The sequence below is a fragment of the Scyliorhinus torazame genome, chromosome 7, assembly GCF_047496885.1.
Source record: "Scyliorhinus torazame isolate Kashiwa2021f chromosome 7, sScyTor2.1, whole genome shotgun sequence".
Taxonomy (NCBI): Eukaryota; Metazoa; Chordata; class Chondrichthyes; order Carcharhiniformes; family Scyliorhinidae; genus Scyliorhinus; species Scyliorhinus torazame.
The window spans coordinates 30,811,005-30,828,119 of NC_092713.1; the positions used below are offsets into that span (position 1 = coordinate 30,811,005).

The following is a 17,115-nucleotide window of genomic DNA, read 5'->3' on the forward strand; positions in this document are numbered from 1 at the left end:
TTGCATTCCGCACTGAGGGGGCAGGAAGGAAACTTGCTTCAGCTCTCTCTGCCAACACTCTGTGACCATCTGTTGGAAGGTGCTCGAGAGCAACTCACAGGGACCCTCTTTCCCAGTTTTATTTCCCCCTGTGGAGAAGTTCCTGGGCTCTACTCAACTTTTTTTTTGACAATGGTACTGCCAATTTAATGATTTACCACACAAGGAATTACAGATGGAAACAAGCACCTTGCCGTACTAATACTCCTGGCTGCAACATGAATTTGTAGGACCAGAAAACGAAGATCAATAAAAGCTGTTGTTATTTTTTCTCCTTATTCTGTTTTGCATACTACACTAATGTCATCTACTGTTCAAACTGAATGTCAAGAAATTCTCTACAGAATTATTCAATGCTGGGAATGGGTTCACAGGTGGGATAGTGGATGCATTATTCTTGGTATCAGCTAAAGAACAATTGGATAGTGAAATGGGGTTGGATGACCTAAATTGGGGGGGGAAATCAAATAGCCGTTACCATCTGTATACATCTAATGATTTTGGAAGACTAATTCTGGGAGACAGTTTGGTATGCATATGTATTGGGTGAAATTGCAACCTTCATCCCAAGAGTATCAGGAAATATATTGTTTTGCTTTTTTTACATTTTTACCTTGTAGCTAGCATTTTGTGTACTTAATAAATTAAACTTGCATATTCTATTAATTGATATACACCTTTATTTTACACAATTATGTAGTATGACAAAAGATCATACATTTTTAAAAAATTTACAACAAATCCCTTTACAACAGCATATGAAAAATAGACATGAACAGAACACAATCCTATAAGTCGGCACAGACACCACCTGCAATTACTTACAAAAGTCAAATGGTACAACCAGCAATACAAGCTTTCTTCCTTTAGTAAAACAGTGAGGTAGATATATTTTAAAGATAAAGCCAAAGTACAGTATTAAGAACAGAACATTTACAATCTTAAAATGAAATGTTACTCCAACAGCAATACATTATACAAATATCCAAAGTTGCAGAAGGTATGTACCCTCTGAAATTTAGAAAGTCAGAGCTGCCAATGTTCATACTCTATCATCAGAGTGAACCTACCCTAATGTTTAAGGAAATCCAACTGCTACCAATTGTTTCAGAAATCTTTCTTACACAACAGTTAGAATCACTAGAATCCTTAAGCCAATGGCAGAGTGAGAAGGCAAAGATAAAAAACTTGTTGTAGGGCATTACATTCAATGATTTTCTTTACGCATCGTTATGCTGTTAGGGCAAAATGTATTTTTATATATGCATATAATTCCATTACACAAAAGATTTTACATGCAACTTAAAAGTAGATTAACATGAACTTTGAAAGCATAAATTGGAAGGCATAATGTCACCCCTTTTGAGGCGGTCGGTCTATCTCTTAAATATTTTCAATTTATAACGTGAAAAAAGAAAAATATCCCTGCAGGGTATTTTTCCAATCAATTTTGGAAAAGACGAGAAAGCAAAATATTACAGTGACAGTTGCCTGAAAATATGTTAACTGTAATTACCACCCAACATCAAGCCATCAAAAAACCTGTAATTTTAGGAAGTAGTCAGTAGGACATGCCAGGAGCTACTTTATTATGTGATTTAGAGAAAAAAGTAAGTCATATGTGAATGATGTAACCTTATACCTTCCAGCCTTTAGTCAACTGGCTACCATGATTTTAATACAGGCTTTTGGGGAAAATTAGTAAATTGGGAGATTGCCCTGGTATGTGGAAAAGTAAGAGAGTTAAAGTGCTAAATTGCTCACTCACAGCCATTTCTCTCAGAAATGTAGTGAATAAGGGGTATAAAAATTAGTTGTTTAATAGGAACCGGTGTCTCTGCTTTAGTGAAATGCCTTGGTCACTTTTCAGTGCCATTACTTCCACAATGGATTTTATGAAGTTTAATCATATTATTCTGCTGGTTTTTAAAAAAAAAAAATCATCTTTGGAGTCACATCTATTTATAAGTCCTTCAGTTACCAGCTTTGGAAAAATACACAGATTTGGTGCAGTCTCTTCAGTGGTCGATGGTGTCAGAAAAAAAGTTAAAATATGCCCTTAGTGTCTTACCAAAATATAAAAATGGGCCTTCACAATTACTTCCAATAGGATTGGCTCTCATTAATCAAATCAACTTCTACCACCCAATCAGAATTTCTGAGGGGAATGAGTAAAAAGCTGGCAGCAAAGTAGCAAAAGTACATGATAAAATTCAATGGAAAATTCACAGTTCGCAAAATTAATACACATCTGTATAAATGAGTTTTCATTTATGTCATTTTGACATTAAAAGGTAAATTCAGCAATCCTGCAGCGTTCCTAATGGGAAAGCCACCTTTCAAAAGGGAGTCCGGGTCAGGGATTGGCGGCAACATCACAGTTGGCACAGATTATCCCACCTGTGCTCACTTTTGAGTTTAGCTCCCCATTGGCAGCGTTGGATCACTGAATCTGCCTTTGGAACACTTGCACAGAAATTCAGAATACAATAAAAAATATAGCTTATATGTTACTAAAATACTCTGTACTCTGCTCGTGAGAGTTCTATAAATGTTTATACACAAGGAATACATAATTAATTCATGATGTAAAATACATTCAACTGTACATTATGCAATAATCAGTACCGTGAAGAACACAGTTTGCTGAACTGCACAAAACTGGACATTCATGATACAGGACAACTCAGAGGCACTCTCACTGATGAACACCTGCTTTCAAAAATACATACAAATAAAGCCAGGGAAGGAATCTAGAGTGTGCTTAAAATGTCCCATTTGTGTCTTTAAATATTAACTTCTGCCAGATATTTGAAAAATAATCAATTTATATCTTCGAAAACACCTGTCCAACTCATTTGAGAAAAACAGCAGAAAGCTATGATTTGGCCGACATTTTTAATTTCATAGGATTCCTACAGTGCAGGACTCTGCACCAGCCCTCTGATAGAGCCCTCTACCTAGGCCCACTCCCTTGCCCCATCCCTGTAATCCCACCTAATCGTTGGTCACTAAGGGATAATTTAACATGGCCAATCCACTTAAGCTGCACATCTTTGGACAGTGGGAGGAAACCCACGCAGACACGGGGAGAACGTGCAAACTCCACACAGACAGTCACCCGAGGCCGGAATTGAACCCGGATCGCTGTGAGGCAGCAGTGATTTCAATTTTCTCAAAAGCATGACTACCTGTTAATATTCCTGGAAATCATGTGTCATGGTTGGCAGAATATTATAATGGGGGGGGGGCTCATTGCTTTTTTCAGATCGGTATATTTACAATATTTCTCTAGAATCGGTTTAACTCGTACAGATTTCTCTCTACGTGTGTTGCTGTTATCAGAGATTATGGCCGGCATTCTCTGTCTGTACGCGCTGGCGGGATGCTGAGATCCCGCTCAGTGAATGGACTTTTGGCTGAGCACCAAACTCTCCGTCCTCGCTGGCAGCGGTGGCAGGGCAGACTCGGATCAGAGAATCCCGGCCTATGTTTTTATCTTCTGTTAATCAGCACGTGGTGTTGCCATTTCTACACTCAGCAAGTTGCTGGTGTTTACATAAAGCCCCGAACAAAAATAAATAGCTGCATTCTAGAAATAAAGCAGCACTGAAAAAAAATCTGGTACAAATTTCACATTAGGAACCCATAAATGGTCAGCAAGTTCCCAACTCAGGGTAATTAGTAGTTTTGTCACATATAGTGTTATGCACTTGAGTTAAGCCAGTTTGCCTAAAGTGTAAAGCAACTTAGACGATTTCTTGTCTTGAAAATAGGATTTCTGGCTCTCAAAGGAAGATCTTCCTTTTATCCTCAGGATAATAACATCAACAATTAGCCACTTTGAACGTTGCCTCTATACTCCATTTCCTCACAACTGTTTCCCTGAGGATTAGGCCGTACTGCTGCTTGAACAGGGAGTGCTTTGTGTGCTGCCAATGCTGTGAGCAGTGCTGCTGTTTTCTGATGCCGGAGGAGATGTGGGGACCTGTTGCCTCCCAGCCGCTTCACCTGCAGACGGGACACAATTGTCAATTTGTTGACCAATTCACCAGGTGCAAAGGCTTTACATAAATTTAGTCATGGGACAAATAACAAGTGAACAGAAGTAAAATATTTTCTCTTGAAATAATCATTTTGTTATGCACAGCAACAATAATTATTCGATGGTTAGTGTGTGGGATAAAGTTCCAGGTTTTATGTTCATAATCATCTCCTGTACATAATTCGTTCTTCTGCAGGACCAGTCAACACTTAAATGCATTAACAATTTATAAATGGACATAGCATTCGAAAGCCATGAAGCTCTTTTTCTCTGCATCCCACTAGTGGAGGTGGTTTTGTTTAATCAGAATCCCTTTTCAAGGCCTCTCAGCTCTGAAACTCGATGCCAAGTAAAAATAATTCATCACAGATTCATGCGAAAATCAGAACAGACCACGATCCCCTGCTGATATCCCAGATTGGTAACTTAATTCCACATTTAACCATTTCCCGAGTCATGTAATGGTAAATACTTTGGGCTGAATTCTCAGCTTGGGAGACAGTGGGCACGATTCGCCGGTCGTGTTGGGCTCAAGCGAGACCACAACGCGGCCGGAGAATCCTGGGGGAAGCCTGCAGCAAGTCTCCCGACAGCCTCCGCGCCTCACGGGATTCACCGGAGTCCCACAAAAACGCCGAAGTTGGAACTCCGCCCCAAAGGGGCAAGACTGAATGCACTTGCGGACGTAGGTTGTAAACCTACTTATGACCTACCTGCCCGGGATCCACTGGCCTCCCTCGATTCTCCAGCCTCCCCAGGGAGGCTGCAGCCGGGCGCCGATCAGTGCTGGTCACACAAACGTGGACCAGGCGTAACTGCACCCAGGGGTCTCCGGGGCTATCAGAGATGCCTGGGTGGTCAGGGTAAGTGCAGGGCGGCTCCCTGAGCCTCCCCCTGGAATGTGGGCACCTTGGCACTGCCCAGCTGGCACCTTGGCACTGCTACCCTTAAGCTCACTTAGAGGTGGGGGCACTGTTTGAAAATGGCGGCCAGATCTCGGAGTTCAGCTCCCCAGTGCTATAAAAAATTCTAGGTGTGGGCTAACCCGGTGAGAAACTCTCCAGGACTGAAAATAGTGACGAAGTGTCATTGAATAGCGATGGGGACCTCGCCAGCAGAGCTGACGGGAAACTCCCTGAAAAACCCACTACAAGTTAACTTAGAAATTCTTTGGGAGAATCGTGCCCTATGGAGATGAATAGCCACTGCTATGCGCTCGCGCTGGGAGGGGGAATCCAGAAGCTATTCACTATCCCTTGCCATGCAAATTTAAGCATGGTGGGAATTGTGAGAGATTCCCCCATGAATCCTGCTATGGGCTCGTCATTTTGTGCGGGCAACCCAATAGCGAGGTCCAGCGGCTGGGCAATTCCACCCCACCATCCACTACTGGATTTTATGGGTCTCCCTAGCCACAGTAGGAGGATGATCCAACCCCACCACCAGAGATCCCTATTACAGAGACCCCTACCAGAGACCCCCCACCACAGACCCCCATAAGAGAGACCTGCCATAAAGATAACCCCAAACAAAAATCCCCCCATTACAGAGACCCCCACCAGAAACCCCTCCATTACACTTTCCCCCCCCACCAGAGATACCCCCATAAGAAAGCACCACCCCTCATTACAGAGACCACTGCCTGGAACCTGGAGAGCAGTCCAGACAGGGACAATGAAAAGATCACCCAGCTGTGAAATTAACTGCAATGTTTATAAACATTTAGCAATTTTTGGACAGCTTTTGAACATCAAAAGCAGTAAAGTGCTCTCACCTCTTTAAAGAGCTGTCAATCATTGGTAGATGTTTATAAACATTGCGGTTTGTTACACAGTAGGGTACTTGATATCCATTCAAGCGTGAAGGGAAATGAAAATAAACAATCCAGACAGCAGCTGGCTGTCTGCAAGCTGTCTATCACAGCTAGTAAAACCAATTTCACATCGACATGAATGAAAACCTTGCAGATGAAAGATCGGAGGGGTTTAAACCCAAGCTAACGTGGTTTTCGCTGTTTAAGAATTACAGGGGCTGCTTTCTCTGCCTGAGCTAGCAGGTGTATGACACAGGCAAGTTTTAAAGCAGTGATTTTTTTCACTGTCTCTCTCTAGACTGCTCTTTAGCCCCAAGCAGGCGTCTTTGTAATGGGGGAGGGTTCTCTGGTGGGTGGGCTCTCTTATGGGGCTTCTCTTGTGTGTTCTCTCTTATGGGGGGTTTCTGGCGGGGGTCCCTGTAATGGGGGGTTTCTGGTGGGGGGGGGGTTCTGGTGGGGGGGGGCTCTCTTATCTAGGTCTCCCTGGTCAAGTCTCTTGTATGGAGGGTCTCGCTTATGGGGATCTATGGAGGTGGCGTCTATGAAATGGGAGATCCTGGTGGGGGTGTCTCTGGATTTGGGTCTCTCAAGTGAGGGCCTCTGTAACGTGGGGTCTTTGTAATGGAGGGTCTCTGGTGGGGGTCACTCTTATGGGGGTCTCTGGTAGGGGAGGTGGGCTGGATTTGCATTGTGGGGGAGGGGTACCCTCCGATGGACTGTGGGAGGAAACTCCCTTAAAAGTTACCCTCTTGGCCCACAGCGAGGTCCACTGCACCAGAGCCAAACTGGGAAATACCTACACCAATTCTCGCCTGTGAGATTCCCGGTCCAGAGGACTGGAGAATCATACTGGCTTGGAGAATCCGGTGCCCAGCCCATGGGTCAATTTGACCTATTTGCAACCTCCCACTGGCGCGGGGTGGGAATTTCGGCATCTTTGCCAACGGGGGAGTGGAGCATCGGAACGGGATCGGCAAGATAAAACATTTTTTTTTTTTTTTAAAAAGTGCCCAATTCTCTCTTTTTTTCCTAATTTAGGGTCAATTTAGCGTGGCCAATCCACCTACCTGCAGATCTTTCTGTTGTGGGGGTGAGACCCACGCAGACACAGGGAGAATGTGCAAACTCCGCACGGGCAGTGACCCGGGGCTGGGATCGAACCTGGGTCCTCACTGCAATGCTAACCACCGTGCTTCCCGGTGAGAGTTCTCCGCTGCATTGGAAACTCCTCTACAGTGGTGGAGAATCCGGCCCCTTATTGAGAGGGGAAAGTGGTTTTCAGGACTTAACTGGGCTCACTAACTGCGATAATCAATTCACCATTCATTAAGGGATGAATTCATAGTCTGCATTGCAATATATGAAAATAGCTGAGTACTACTAGAACTGTCTCCAAAAACAGCATTCTGTAAAAATCAGGATCAAATTTGGAACAAGCCTGGTTAGCAGAGTGAACATGGTGGGGTGTGCAGAACATTGAGGGTCTTTAAAAATAATCAGCCCACTTTTACATTGAAACAAATCCAACTCTGAGCAGTAAACTCCTTTTGTTCGTATCTGACTGAGATATATGCTTCTATATGACAAATCCCTCTCCAGGAAATCCGACTGATGTTTTTCCATCTGCTTCAGTATGATTTAAGTTTGCTTTGTCCGAGTATTTTAATCAGGACACATTGAAAATTCTACAATTCTTCAAGGATGTAATTAATATTTCATTTCCGCCCCCTAGCCAATAAGGAATAACCAGTGCTAACAATTGTTACAGAAAGAAAAACGTTTTTGCAGGAGTAATTTAACACCAAAAGCCTGAATTTAGATGCAGATAACCGATGTCTAGCAAATATTTACTACCTTATGCTAATACAACGAATTGGAAGCATTTCACAAATGAGGTGCCAAGTAATGTAAGAAGCTGGACTGTAATCCTAAAGATTTAGGGGAAGATGCTCACCTTTTTGAGATGAACACATTTGGATCTTTGGTCATAATTCATAACAGGCACAGAGAAATGGAGAAAAACATGAATTAAATGGAACAATGTGCCCTCAATGAGTTGTGCTAGATGACACTGAACTGAGTTTCCACCTCCAGGGCTGAATAATAGTAATTCAGACAGCTGTTGTATCTTCTGCTGAATTTCAATGGATGTTTTAAAGGCAACGGGCTATGTTCAGTACAATTGCATTACAGCGGAATATTTTGCTATTTTCACCCTCCAGTACTTCTAAGCTTTAGAAGTAAGAGAAAGTGATGATCAGCTAGCGTCATTCGCTCTTTAGGGGAACAAATATTTTTCCCCTGGTGCAGGTTTCTACATGCCTCACTGTTCACTGTAACTTAGGAAATATTTCTGACCTATAGTCTCACAGCTGTTTTGTAAAATTAGTGTCAAGAGAGATGGCATAACTCTTACGAACTTTTGAACAAGTAACTTAATTTTGTTGTATTCTTGAAGCAGAATATGGACTTGCTCTTCGACCTGAAACAGCAGGTCGACAATGTGACCTGCCAGCTGCTCAATCATTTCCCTATATACAAATTAACCATCAATTCAGTGTTTCCAGTCATCCTTGACAAAGATGGACTTGTGCATGTATCTTGTACAAAGGAACACTGTTGAATGAATTGATTGATTACCAGCAGCCTAGAATTAATAACAAGAGCCAATCGAGCAGTTTTTCAGTGTTATTAACAGAGCTTTGAATACTTTAGAAATAGAGCTGAACAAGCCTTTCGTCAGTAAATAGTGAAACCAACCAGCCTAACTCCAGGCACTGGGACGTAATAGTAAAGGAACAGAATTTATAGCACAGAGGTAAAACCATTCTTACTCAACCATTACATTTTAATTAATCTTGCAGCTAGCGTTCTCATGTTTAATTGCAACACCATCAACTAACTAAAACAATGGCTGAGTTATGTGCAACACATCAAGCAAGTGAATGAACAGAACTTGCCCTGGACGTTAGAATCTTACGCAACGGGAGACAGGCATTCAACTGATTGCGATCTACTTAGTTCCAATCCTCTGCTCTTGTCCCTTACCCTTTAAAGCTTTGTTTTCCCCTTCAATAGCTACAATGGATTTTGATTACAGCACTGGCATTCCTAGCAAAGCACATTGTAATTTAAAAAATTAAAATTCTCCTAACCTCTTTGTTCTTTTGGCGGTGATTTTAAATTTAGGCTCACTAGCTGTTGTTGCAACGTACAATGGAATTGGTTTCTCCTGATTTAACTCACCAAAACCCTTCACAAACTTGAACACCTTATCATCTTTTAACCTTCTTTGAACAAAACTGATTGAAAAAATGCTAGAGACAAAAACACATCACCAATTAATTAAATTAATGAAGAGATGTGCTCAGAATATTGTTCAAATTCGTAAAGAAATGGTTTTGGGGAAATTAATGTGATTGAAGGTGAACAAATCTCCAGTGCCTGATAATCTTCATCCCAGAGTACTTAAGTGGCCCTAGAAACAGTAGATCCATTGGTGGTAATTTTCCAAAATACTTTGGACTCTGGAATGGTTCCTACAGATTGGAGGGTAGGGTAGCATATGTAACTCCGCTATTCAAAAAAAGAGGCAGAGAGAAAACAGGGAACTATAGACCAGTGAGCCTAACGTTGGTAGTAGGGAAGTTCCTGGAGTCCATTATCAAGGATTTCTTAGCACAGCATTTGGAAAGCTGTGCTCTAAACAGACAAAGTCAGCATGGATTTATGAAAGGAAAATCATGCTTGGCAAATCTATAGAATTCTTTGAAGATGTAACTAGTAAGGTTGACCAGGGAGAACCGGTGGATGTGGTTTATTTAGCCTTTCAGAAGGCTTTTGACAAGGTCTCACACATAGGAGATTAATATGCAAAGTTAAAGCACATGGGATTACAGATAGTGCCTTGAGATGGATAGAAAGCTGGTTAGCAGACAGGAAGCAAAAATCTGGAATAAATGGTTTGTTTTTGGATTGACAGGCAGTGATTAGTGGGGTACCGCAGGGATCGGTGCTAGGACCCCAACTGTTCACATTATATATTAATGAATTGGACAAGGGAACTAAATGTATTATCTCCAAATCTGCACATGACACAAAGTTGGGTGGGAGGATGAGCTGTGAGGAGGATGCAGCTTTGGACAGGCTGAGTGAGTGGGCACATACATGGCAGATGCAGTATAATGTGGATAAGTGTGAGGTTATCCACTTCGGTAGCAAAAATAGGAAGGCAGATCATTATTTGAATGGGTATAAATTGAGAGAGGTGGATACTCAGTGAGACCTTGGTGTCCTCATGCAACAGTTGCTGAAAGTAAGCACGCAGATACAGCAGGCAGTAAAGAAGGCAAATGGTATACTGGCCTTCATAGCGAGAGGATTTGAGTACAGGAATAGAGATGTTTTACTACAATTGTATAGGGCATTGGTGAGGCCACACCTGGAGTATTGTGTGCAGTTTTGGTGTCCTTATCTGAGGAAGGATGTTCTCGCTATGGAGGGAGTGCAGCGAAGGTTTACCAGGCTGATTCCTGGGATGGCAGGACTGTCATTTGAGGAGATACTAAATTGGTTAGGATTATATTAATCGGAGTTTAGAAGAGTGAGGGGGATCTCAGAAACTTACGACATTCTAACAGGATTAGACAGAGTAGATTCAGAATGTTCTTGATGGTGGGGGAGTCCAGAACTAGGGGCCACAGTTTGAGGAAAAGGGGCAAACCTTCTAGGACTGAAGTGAGAAGAAATGTCTTCACCCAGAGAATGGTGAATCTGTGAAATTCACTACCACAGAAAGTAGTTGAGGCAAGAACGTTGTGTAATTTCAAGAAGGAATTAGATATAGCTCGTGGGGCTAAAGGAATATGGGGGGGGGGGGGGAGAGAGAAGGAGGTATCAGCCTATTGAACTTGATGATTAGCCGTGATCATAATGAATGGTGGAGCAGGTTTGAAGGGCTGAAGGGCCTCCTCCTGCTCCTATTTTCTATGTTTCTATGTAAATCAATTCAGGGCCTCCAGTCTTCAAATATGTTGTCCAATTAGGGTACCCAACACTGGAGGCCACCCACACTGGACACCTTTGTGACATGCCATAGGTGACATCATCACTTTTGCACATTCCACTCCATTGGAGGACCATGATGGGTTTGGGGGGCGGTATGGGGACTATGAGGGCGGAAGAAAAAAGAATGAAAATAACTGAACCTTTTGCAGCCCTTCCAAATCAAGGTTGCTGCAGACAGGAAAGAACCAAACATAGATCCCTGCCAGTGCTTTACGAAGGTAAGTGGACTAAGGGTCAAAATGTTGGATACAGGAACATAGAAAATAGGAGCAGGAGTAGGCCATTTGGTCCCTCAAGCCTGCTCCATCATTCAACTAGTTCATGGCTGATCTTCTACTTCAATGCTACTTTCTCGCAATATCCCTGAATCCTTTGATGTGTTTAATAGCTAGAAGTCAATCAATCAATCTCTGTCTTGAACAATCTTCCACAGTCCTGAGGTAGAGAATTCCAAAGATTCACTACCCTCTCTGAGTGAAGAAATTCAGCCTCATGTCAATCGTAAGTGGTCTACCCCTTATATATGAAGCCATCCAACAGAGTGACCAGAGGGACTAAAGACCAGCTTGCCTGGTACAAAGCTAGATGTCTGGGAACCCTATTACCAATAGAGTATTTATAAATATGAAACAGAGCTTAATTATGTAGTGACAGAGTGTGGAAGCTCCACTAAGTACTCTGAAGTTGCTTTATTAACTCTTCTTGCTGAGCAATAATTTAAGTAAGTCAATGTTTGCTTCAGAAAAGATCTTTTTTTGACAACTGGAAACATTTTTATGATACAGATCTTGCCATTTCCTGGAGAACATACACAGCCCAGAAGGAAGTACATTACACCAGGGGACACTGCCAATGGAACTTGTAGTAAAGCAAAAAAAAAGTATCTTGGATTTATGTTTGGTCTGTGAACAATGTTAATATTTCCACTATTTAGATCTCTGGCTCTGTGTTTTGTTATCACAGTTCAATCAGGTGGGAATGTCAATATATTGGGCCTTCTCCAGAATTACCATTATCTCTAGTCCATCACCAGATATAAGGAGCTGAATTTCTGTTGTTGAGTCTATGTACGTCAGTTTTTTAAATCTTCTCGCACTCCTGACATTTTTGAGAGCTCTTTATGATTACCCCACTTTTTAAAGGTTGGCTTCACCAAAGAAATGAGTGGAAGTCATTTTGCTTTTGGAATCAGATTTGAAAGACTGTAAATGAGTGAAAAACAAGCATCACTTTCTCCAACGCTTCGGTCTTCCTTTTCCCTCAACTGAGGATTCTCCCCAAACCATGGTTTACAGGGTCAGCAACTGTGCGTGTTCTATTTCACACACTTCTGCTCTCATCTCTTTGCTTCCCTCCCAAAACTACCCTTTGCCCTCATCTTCCAACTCACCAGCCTGTGTATTCAATGGATCATCTTCACATTTCCATCACCTCCTGGATGATTCCACCATCAAACATATCTTCCCCTTCCCTTTCAGCATTTGGAAGGGACTGTTCCCTTTGCAACACCCTGTTCAATGCCTCAGTCACTCTGATGCATCAACTATTTCCTTCATTACCTTTCCATGTGAGGAAGTTTATCATCAGGCAATGATTCTTATATGATAAGAATCCATCCTATATAATATAGCCCATTCTACCTATTCTTCATTAGCTATTTGATTTCAGCAGTTCCACTGCACTAAATTACTTGCATTTTCAAATAACCTTCAACAATTTTAAAACATAAGTGGTTTGATTAATGCACTTTAGCTTTTTCCTGATATTAAATTATTCCTTTGGTTATTTATTTCTACATACTCTTGAAGTTCTAACAATATACTTTCTACTTCATGCTTTGGATTCATTCAAACTATGAGTGCATAGTTTTCCAAATTCAGAAAAAGGGATTAAAACTGTGATTTGTGTGCTCATTAATACTTTAACCTAAGTTGGCTTCTATTGATTATTCCCATCCCCATCGGAGAGGATGAACCTGCTGCACGGCGATAACGGAGCTAAATAATTGACAAGGTACATACCTGTGTGTGAGTAAATGTACCACAAAGCTCCTGTCAGAAGTGCACCAATTACAAATGCTGCAAATGCAATTCCCACGACTGATGGGGTATCCAGGCCGTAAATGATATCTGAAACGGAAAATGGCGACATGACACAGATTGACAGGGTAGAAACCAAAACAAAAAATTTCCAACAGGGTTATCATTTAACAAAAAGATTGAGGGTCAACTTTGTTTATGAATCACGTCTGGTGTTTAACGCAACATTTCTATGCAAACGGTGGTGTAATCGACTTGATTTCAGGCTTGATTTAACTCTCTTGCATTGTGCTGAACATTTCAAACATCTTCAAATACTTGACCGCTGACATGGTAGAAGAAAAACTAAGCAGTTGCGTATGCTTTAGTCAGAAAATCCTGCCTTAATTCTCGGTTTGAAAATCACAATTCAAAACAAAGCACAAAATTTAGGCTCGACAGGAACAGCGAAATGGTTAGAAGTAAAGCTCCTGAGCATTCTGTCTGCAATCTTAAATTATTGGTAGAAATTGTACTTATTGGAATCAAGATAACTTCAGAGGCAAATTGCCTGTAAGGGACATAATATGGAGCAAATGATAACTGAATATTTTCTATATTGCAGTAACTGACAGATGCTAGGTAAGCCTGCATGTTGAGCTAAATTGAACCACCCATTTAACAAACATCATCCTGTGTGGTTGATGAACATAAGGCCTATGCACAGTAGTATGGCTCTAGCCAGCACACTAACCACTACTAGGCTACACTTGTTACTTTGCGTCGTGTTATTTTCCACTCAGCACAGAATCACCTCTGGTCATGTTCCAGTTACTATTTCAAGGTAAACAAAACAGTATTTAAGACTGGTTAAGGCTAATTGCCCAACTCTTTCAGTATTATCGACCACAGACAAAAACTTTGGTCAGTCTGAATCAATCAACATCAATGATGGGGATGCATCGGATGGTCAAGAGATTGGGGTTCCATTTTAAAATGGGGGCCCGATCTTCTCCTGCACTGAGGACCTCTGGCGAGCGGAGCTTCTCAGTGAAGGAAATAGGACTAAGTACGGCCTCATCGGGGAGATCCCCACGGAATCCCCGAATACAACCAAAGTCTTGGTAGATAGCATGGTGTTTCTTCACACTTTGAGCGTTGGGAAACCACCCAGCTAAACACGCTTCTTACAGGACTCTGTTCCCATTTGGTTAGATCGTGCTCATTCACTCTGTTTCTCTCTTCACAGATGCTCCCAAGCCCAATGAGGTTTTCCAGAATTTTGTTTTATTTCAAAGTTTCAGCAACCGCAGTATATTTATTTTGCTTTGATCGTCACTGTACCTGACCTTCACCACTCTTACGTATACGCTTGGAGTGAGGTTGAGTGGGAGGTGATTGTGGAAGAGAGAATGGTGTGTGTGTGTGTGGGGGGGGGGGCTCAGCGTGAGGCCCCCGGCTTTACCTGCGGATATGGCCGGAGAATGGCAGGTCTGTGGCCACGCATGCGCACGGCGGCGGCTGCGCTGTGCAACATGATGCCGGGTCCGCGCCCCGTGACCAACCTGGCCAACCCCGGATCACCCCCCACCAGCCCCCGACGAAGGCTCCCCCTACTGTGGCGACGCTGGACTCAATCCGCAGCCGCCACGCGAGGTCCCCGAATGGTGCGAGCACACGTGTCCCACGCTGTTGGGGGCTTGGCCCATCGGGGGTGGGCCTCAGGTGACATCCTGAGGCCATCCATACGGCATGCAGCGTACTCCCAGCTTACGCCGTTTTTTAGGGGGCGGAGCATCGGAGATTCTCCGGCCGATCGCCAAACGCGATTTTAGTGTCGGCGATCGGGAATTCAGCCCCTTAAGTCTGCTTTTGAGTTTTAACTCCACAGTGTACATTTTCTGTGACTGACAGGCTTCCTGCCCGGAAATCATCCTGATTGACAGAGTGCTGAGGAGTTGAGAGGGGTGTGAAATGTCCAATCCGCAAAGGTGGGTGTGAGGTGCAGGGCTATTGTTGGGGGTGAACATGAGGGGTTGGAGGAAGCATTCTGCTCCTGGTCCACAGGGAATACAGTTCAGCACTTACAGCCTCTATTTGCTTTATTGCCAGGTTCTCCAAGGCCTGGGAAACCCAGCTGGTCACAGTTAAACTTGTAAAGCAAATTAAATCAGAAGATTTTATCTTCATTTAACATATTTAAAATACTAACTTGCACCCGGTGAGTGGGTTGGCTGCCCATCCGTTGACCTACTTCAGTAAAATTTAGAAGTCAGTGGGTTGAGCCAGTTGCTGTGAGCACTCAGAATCTTTGCCCATTTAAATCTCCTCACCCTACTGCACCTGTTCACCGGTAATAAAACTCGCCCCATGACCTCAGTTGACAATATTAACTAGTCTTGGTGGTAGAGCAAAAACATGAAAAGCTTGTGGTTGGAACTTGAGCTGGTAGTATAATTGGAAAAATAAAGGAAAGCTTTTCGATCTCCTATTTTTAATAGCACATTCATTTGAATTTCTAATACAAACAACAAAAGAACAAAGAAAAGTACAGCACAGGAACAGGCCCTTCGGCCCTCCAAGCCCGTGCCGACCATGCTGCCCATCTAAACTACAATCTTCTACACTTCCTGGGTCCGTATCCCTCTATTCCCATCCTATTCATGTATTTGTCAAGATGCCCCTTAAATGTCACTATCGTCCCTGCTTCCACCACCTCCTCCGGCAGCGGGTTCCAGGCATCCACTACCCTCTGTGTAAAAAACACTTGCCTCGTACATCTCCTCTAAACCTTGCCCCTCGCACCTTAAACCTATGCCTAGTAATTGACCCCTCTAACCTGGGGAAAAGCCTCTGACTATCCACTCTGTCTATGCCCCTCATAATTTTGTAGACCTCTATCAGGTCGCCCCTCAACCTCCGTCGTTCCAGTGAAAACAAACCGAGTTTATTCAACCGCAATACATTTCTAAAAAAAATGAAACCCATCGATTTATTCCCTATGCACCAGTTTCTTAACCTAAAATTGCAAGTAAAATATTCTTTAAAGATCGGGTCTACAAGTTATTAAATGCTGCTTTCTATACATTGTTTTAAAAAAAAAAATACAGCAGTATCTATGCGTTAGAAAAGTCTGTAACTTAGAAAATTGACTGTTAAGATCAAATAACATTTAATCAGTCAACTTACAAGGCTGTGGTCTCTCTTTATTAATCTGGCTGTCAAGTATCTCTGAAAAGAACACAAATTAAAGTATTTAATAGAACTATTAATCAAAACTTTTACTTTTTATGAGCTAGTACAGTATTAACATATATAATTCTATAAAGCAGTAAGGAATTTAATCTGCACTTTTTCTCAATTTCCATGCAACTGTTAGGACACTTTACCTAGATAAATTTCTGGAAAGAAGCTGCCTGTTTTTATTGGAGAATAATGGAGAGCGAAGGATTTTTGACACATCTATACAGTAAACAATAACCGTTTGTTAATTTGAAGACATTGCATCATGTAAAAAAGGCTATTTATTCATGGATGACTTCAATCTTCATGTAGATTGGGAAAATCAAATTGGCAGAGGTAGCCATGAGTAAGAATTCAGAGTGTATTCAGGACAGTTTCCTAGAACAATAGGTTGTGGGTCTAACCAGGAATCAGGCTATTTTGGATTTGGTCATGTGTAATGAGGCAGGTTTAATGAACAATCTCAGAGTAAAAGATCCCGTAGGAAGCAGTGACCATAACATGGCTGAATTTAGCTTTCAATTTGAGAGATGAGAAAAGCGGATCAGAAACAACGGTGATATACTTAAATAAGGGTGATTATAAAGGAAGGCTGGCTGTAATGGACTGGGAAAGACGTTTAGCCGGCAAGGCGGTTGATCACCAAAGGCAAACGTTTCTGAAAATGGTTCATGACTCACAACAAATGGCGGCATGATAGCACGTGATTAGTACTGCTGCCTCAGAGCGCCAGGGGCTGGGTTTAATTCCGGCCTTGGGTGACTGTATGGAGTTTGTACGTTCTCTCCGTGTCGACATGGGTTTCCTCCGGGTGCTCAGGTTTCCTCCCACAGTCCAAAGATGTGCAGGTTAGGTGGGTTGGCCATAGAAAATTGCCCCTTCGTTTCCAG

The 17,115-nt window shown here is 42.4% G+C and overlaps 1 protein-coding gene and 1 long non-coding RNA gene across 4 annotated transcripts in view; one reads left to right on the forward strand and one right to left on the reverse strand.

Moving 5' to 3' along the window:
- Window positions 1-11,884, forward strand: part of LOC140426112 (uncharacterized) — a 100,074-nt gene extending 88,190 nt beyond the window's left edge. The window contains exon 3 of the long non-coding RNA XR_011948129.1: window positions 11,750-11,884. This is a non-coding gene — a long non-coding RNA (uncharacterized lncRNA). The remainder of the gene's footprint in view (window positions 1-11,749) is intronic.
- The window catches only part of tgfbr3 (transforming growth factor, beta receptor III), a 235,941-nt gene continuing 219,522 nt past the window's right edge, over window positions 697-17,115 (reverse strand). For all 3 annotated transcript variants that reach the window (XM_072510477.1, XM_072510478.1, XM_072510476.1), the window contains exons 15-17: window positions 16,172-16,213; window positions 12,986-13,093; window positions 697-4,050 (exon numbers count right to left, since the gene is read on the reverse strand). In XM_072510477.1, the coding sequence (XP_072366578.1) occupies window positions 3,932-4,050; window positions 12,986-13,093; window positions 16,172-16,213 (269 nt within the window). In that variant the 3' untranslated portion in view covers window positions 697-3,931. The remainder of the gene's footprint in view (window positions 4,051-12,985; window positions 13,094-16,171; window positions 16,214-17,115) is intronic.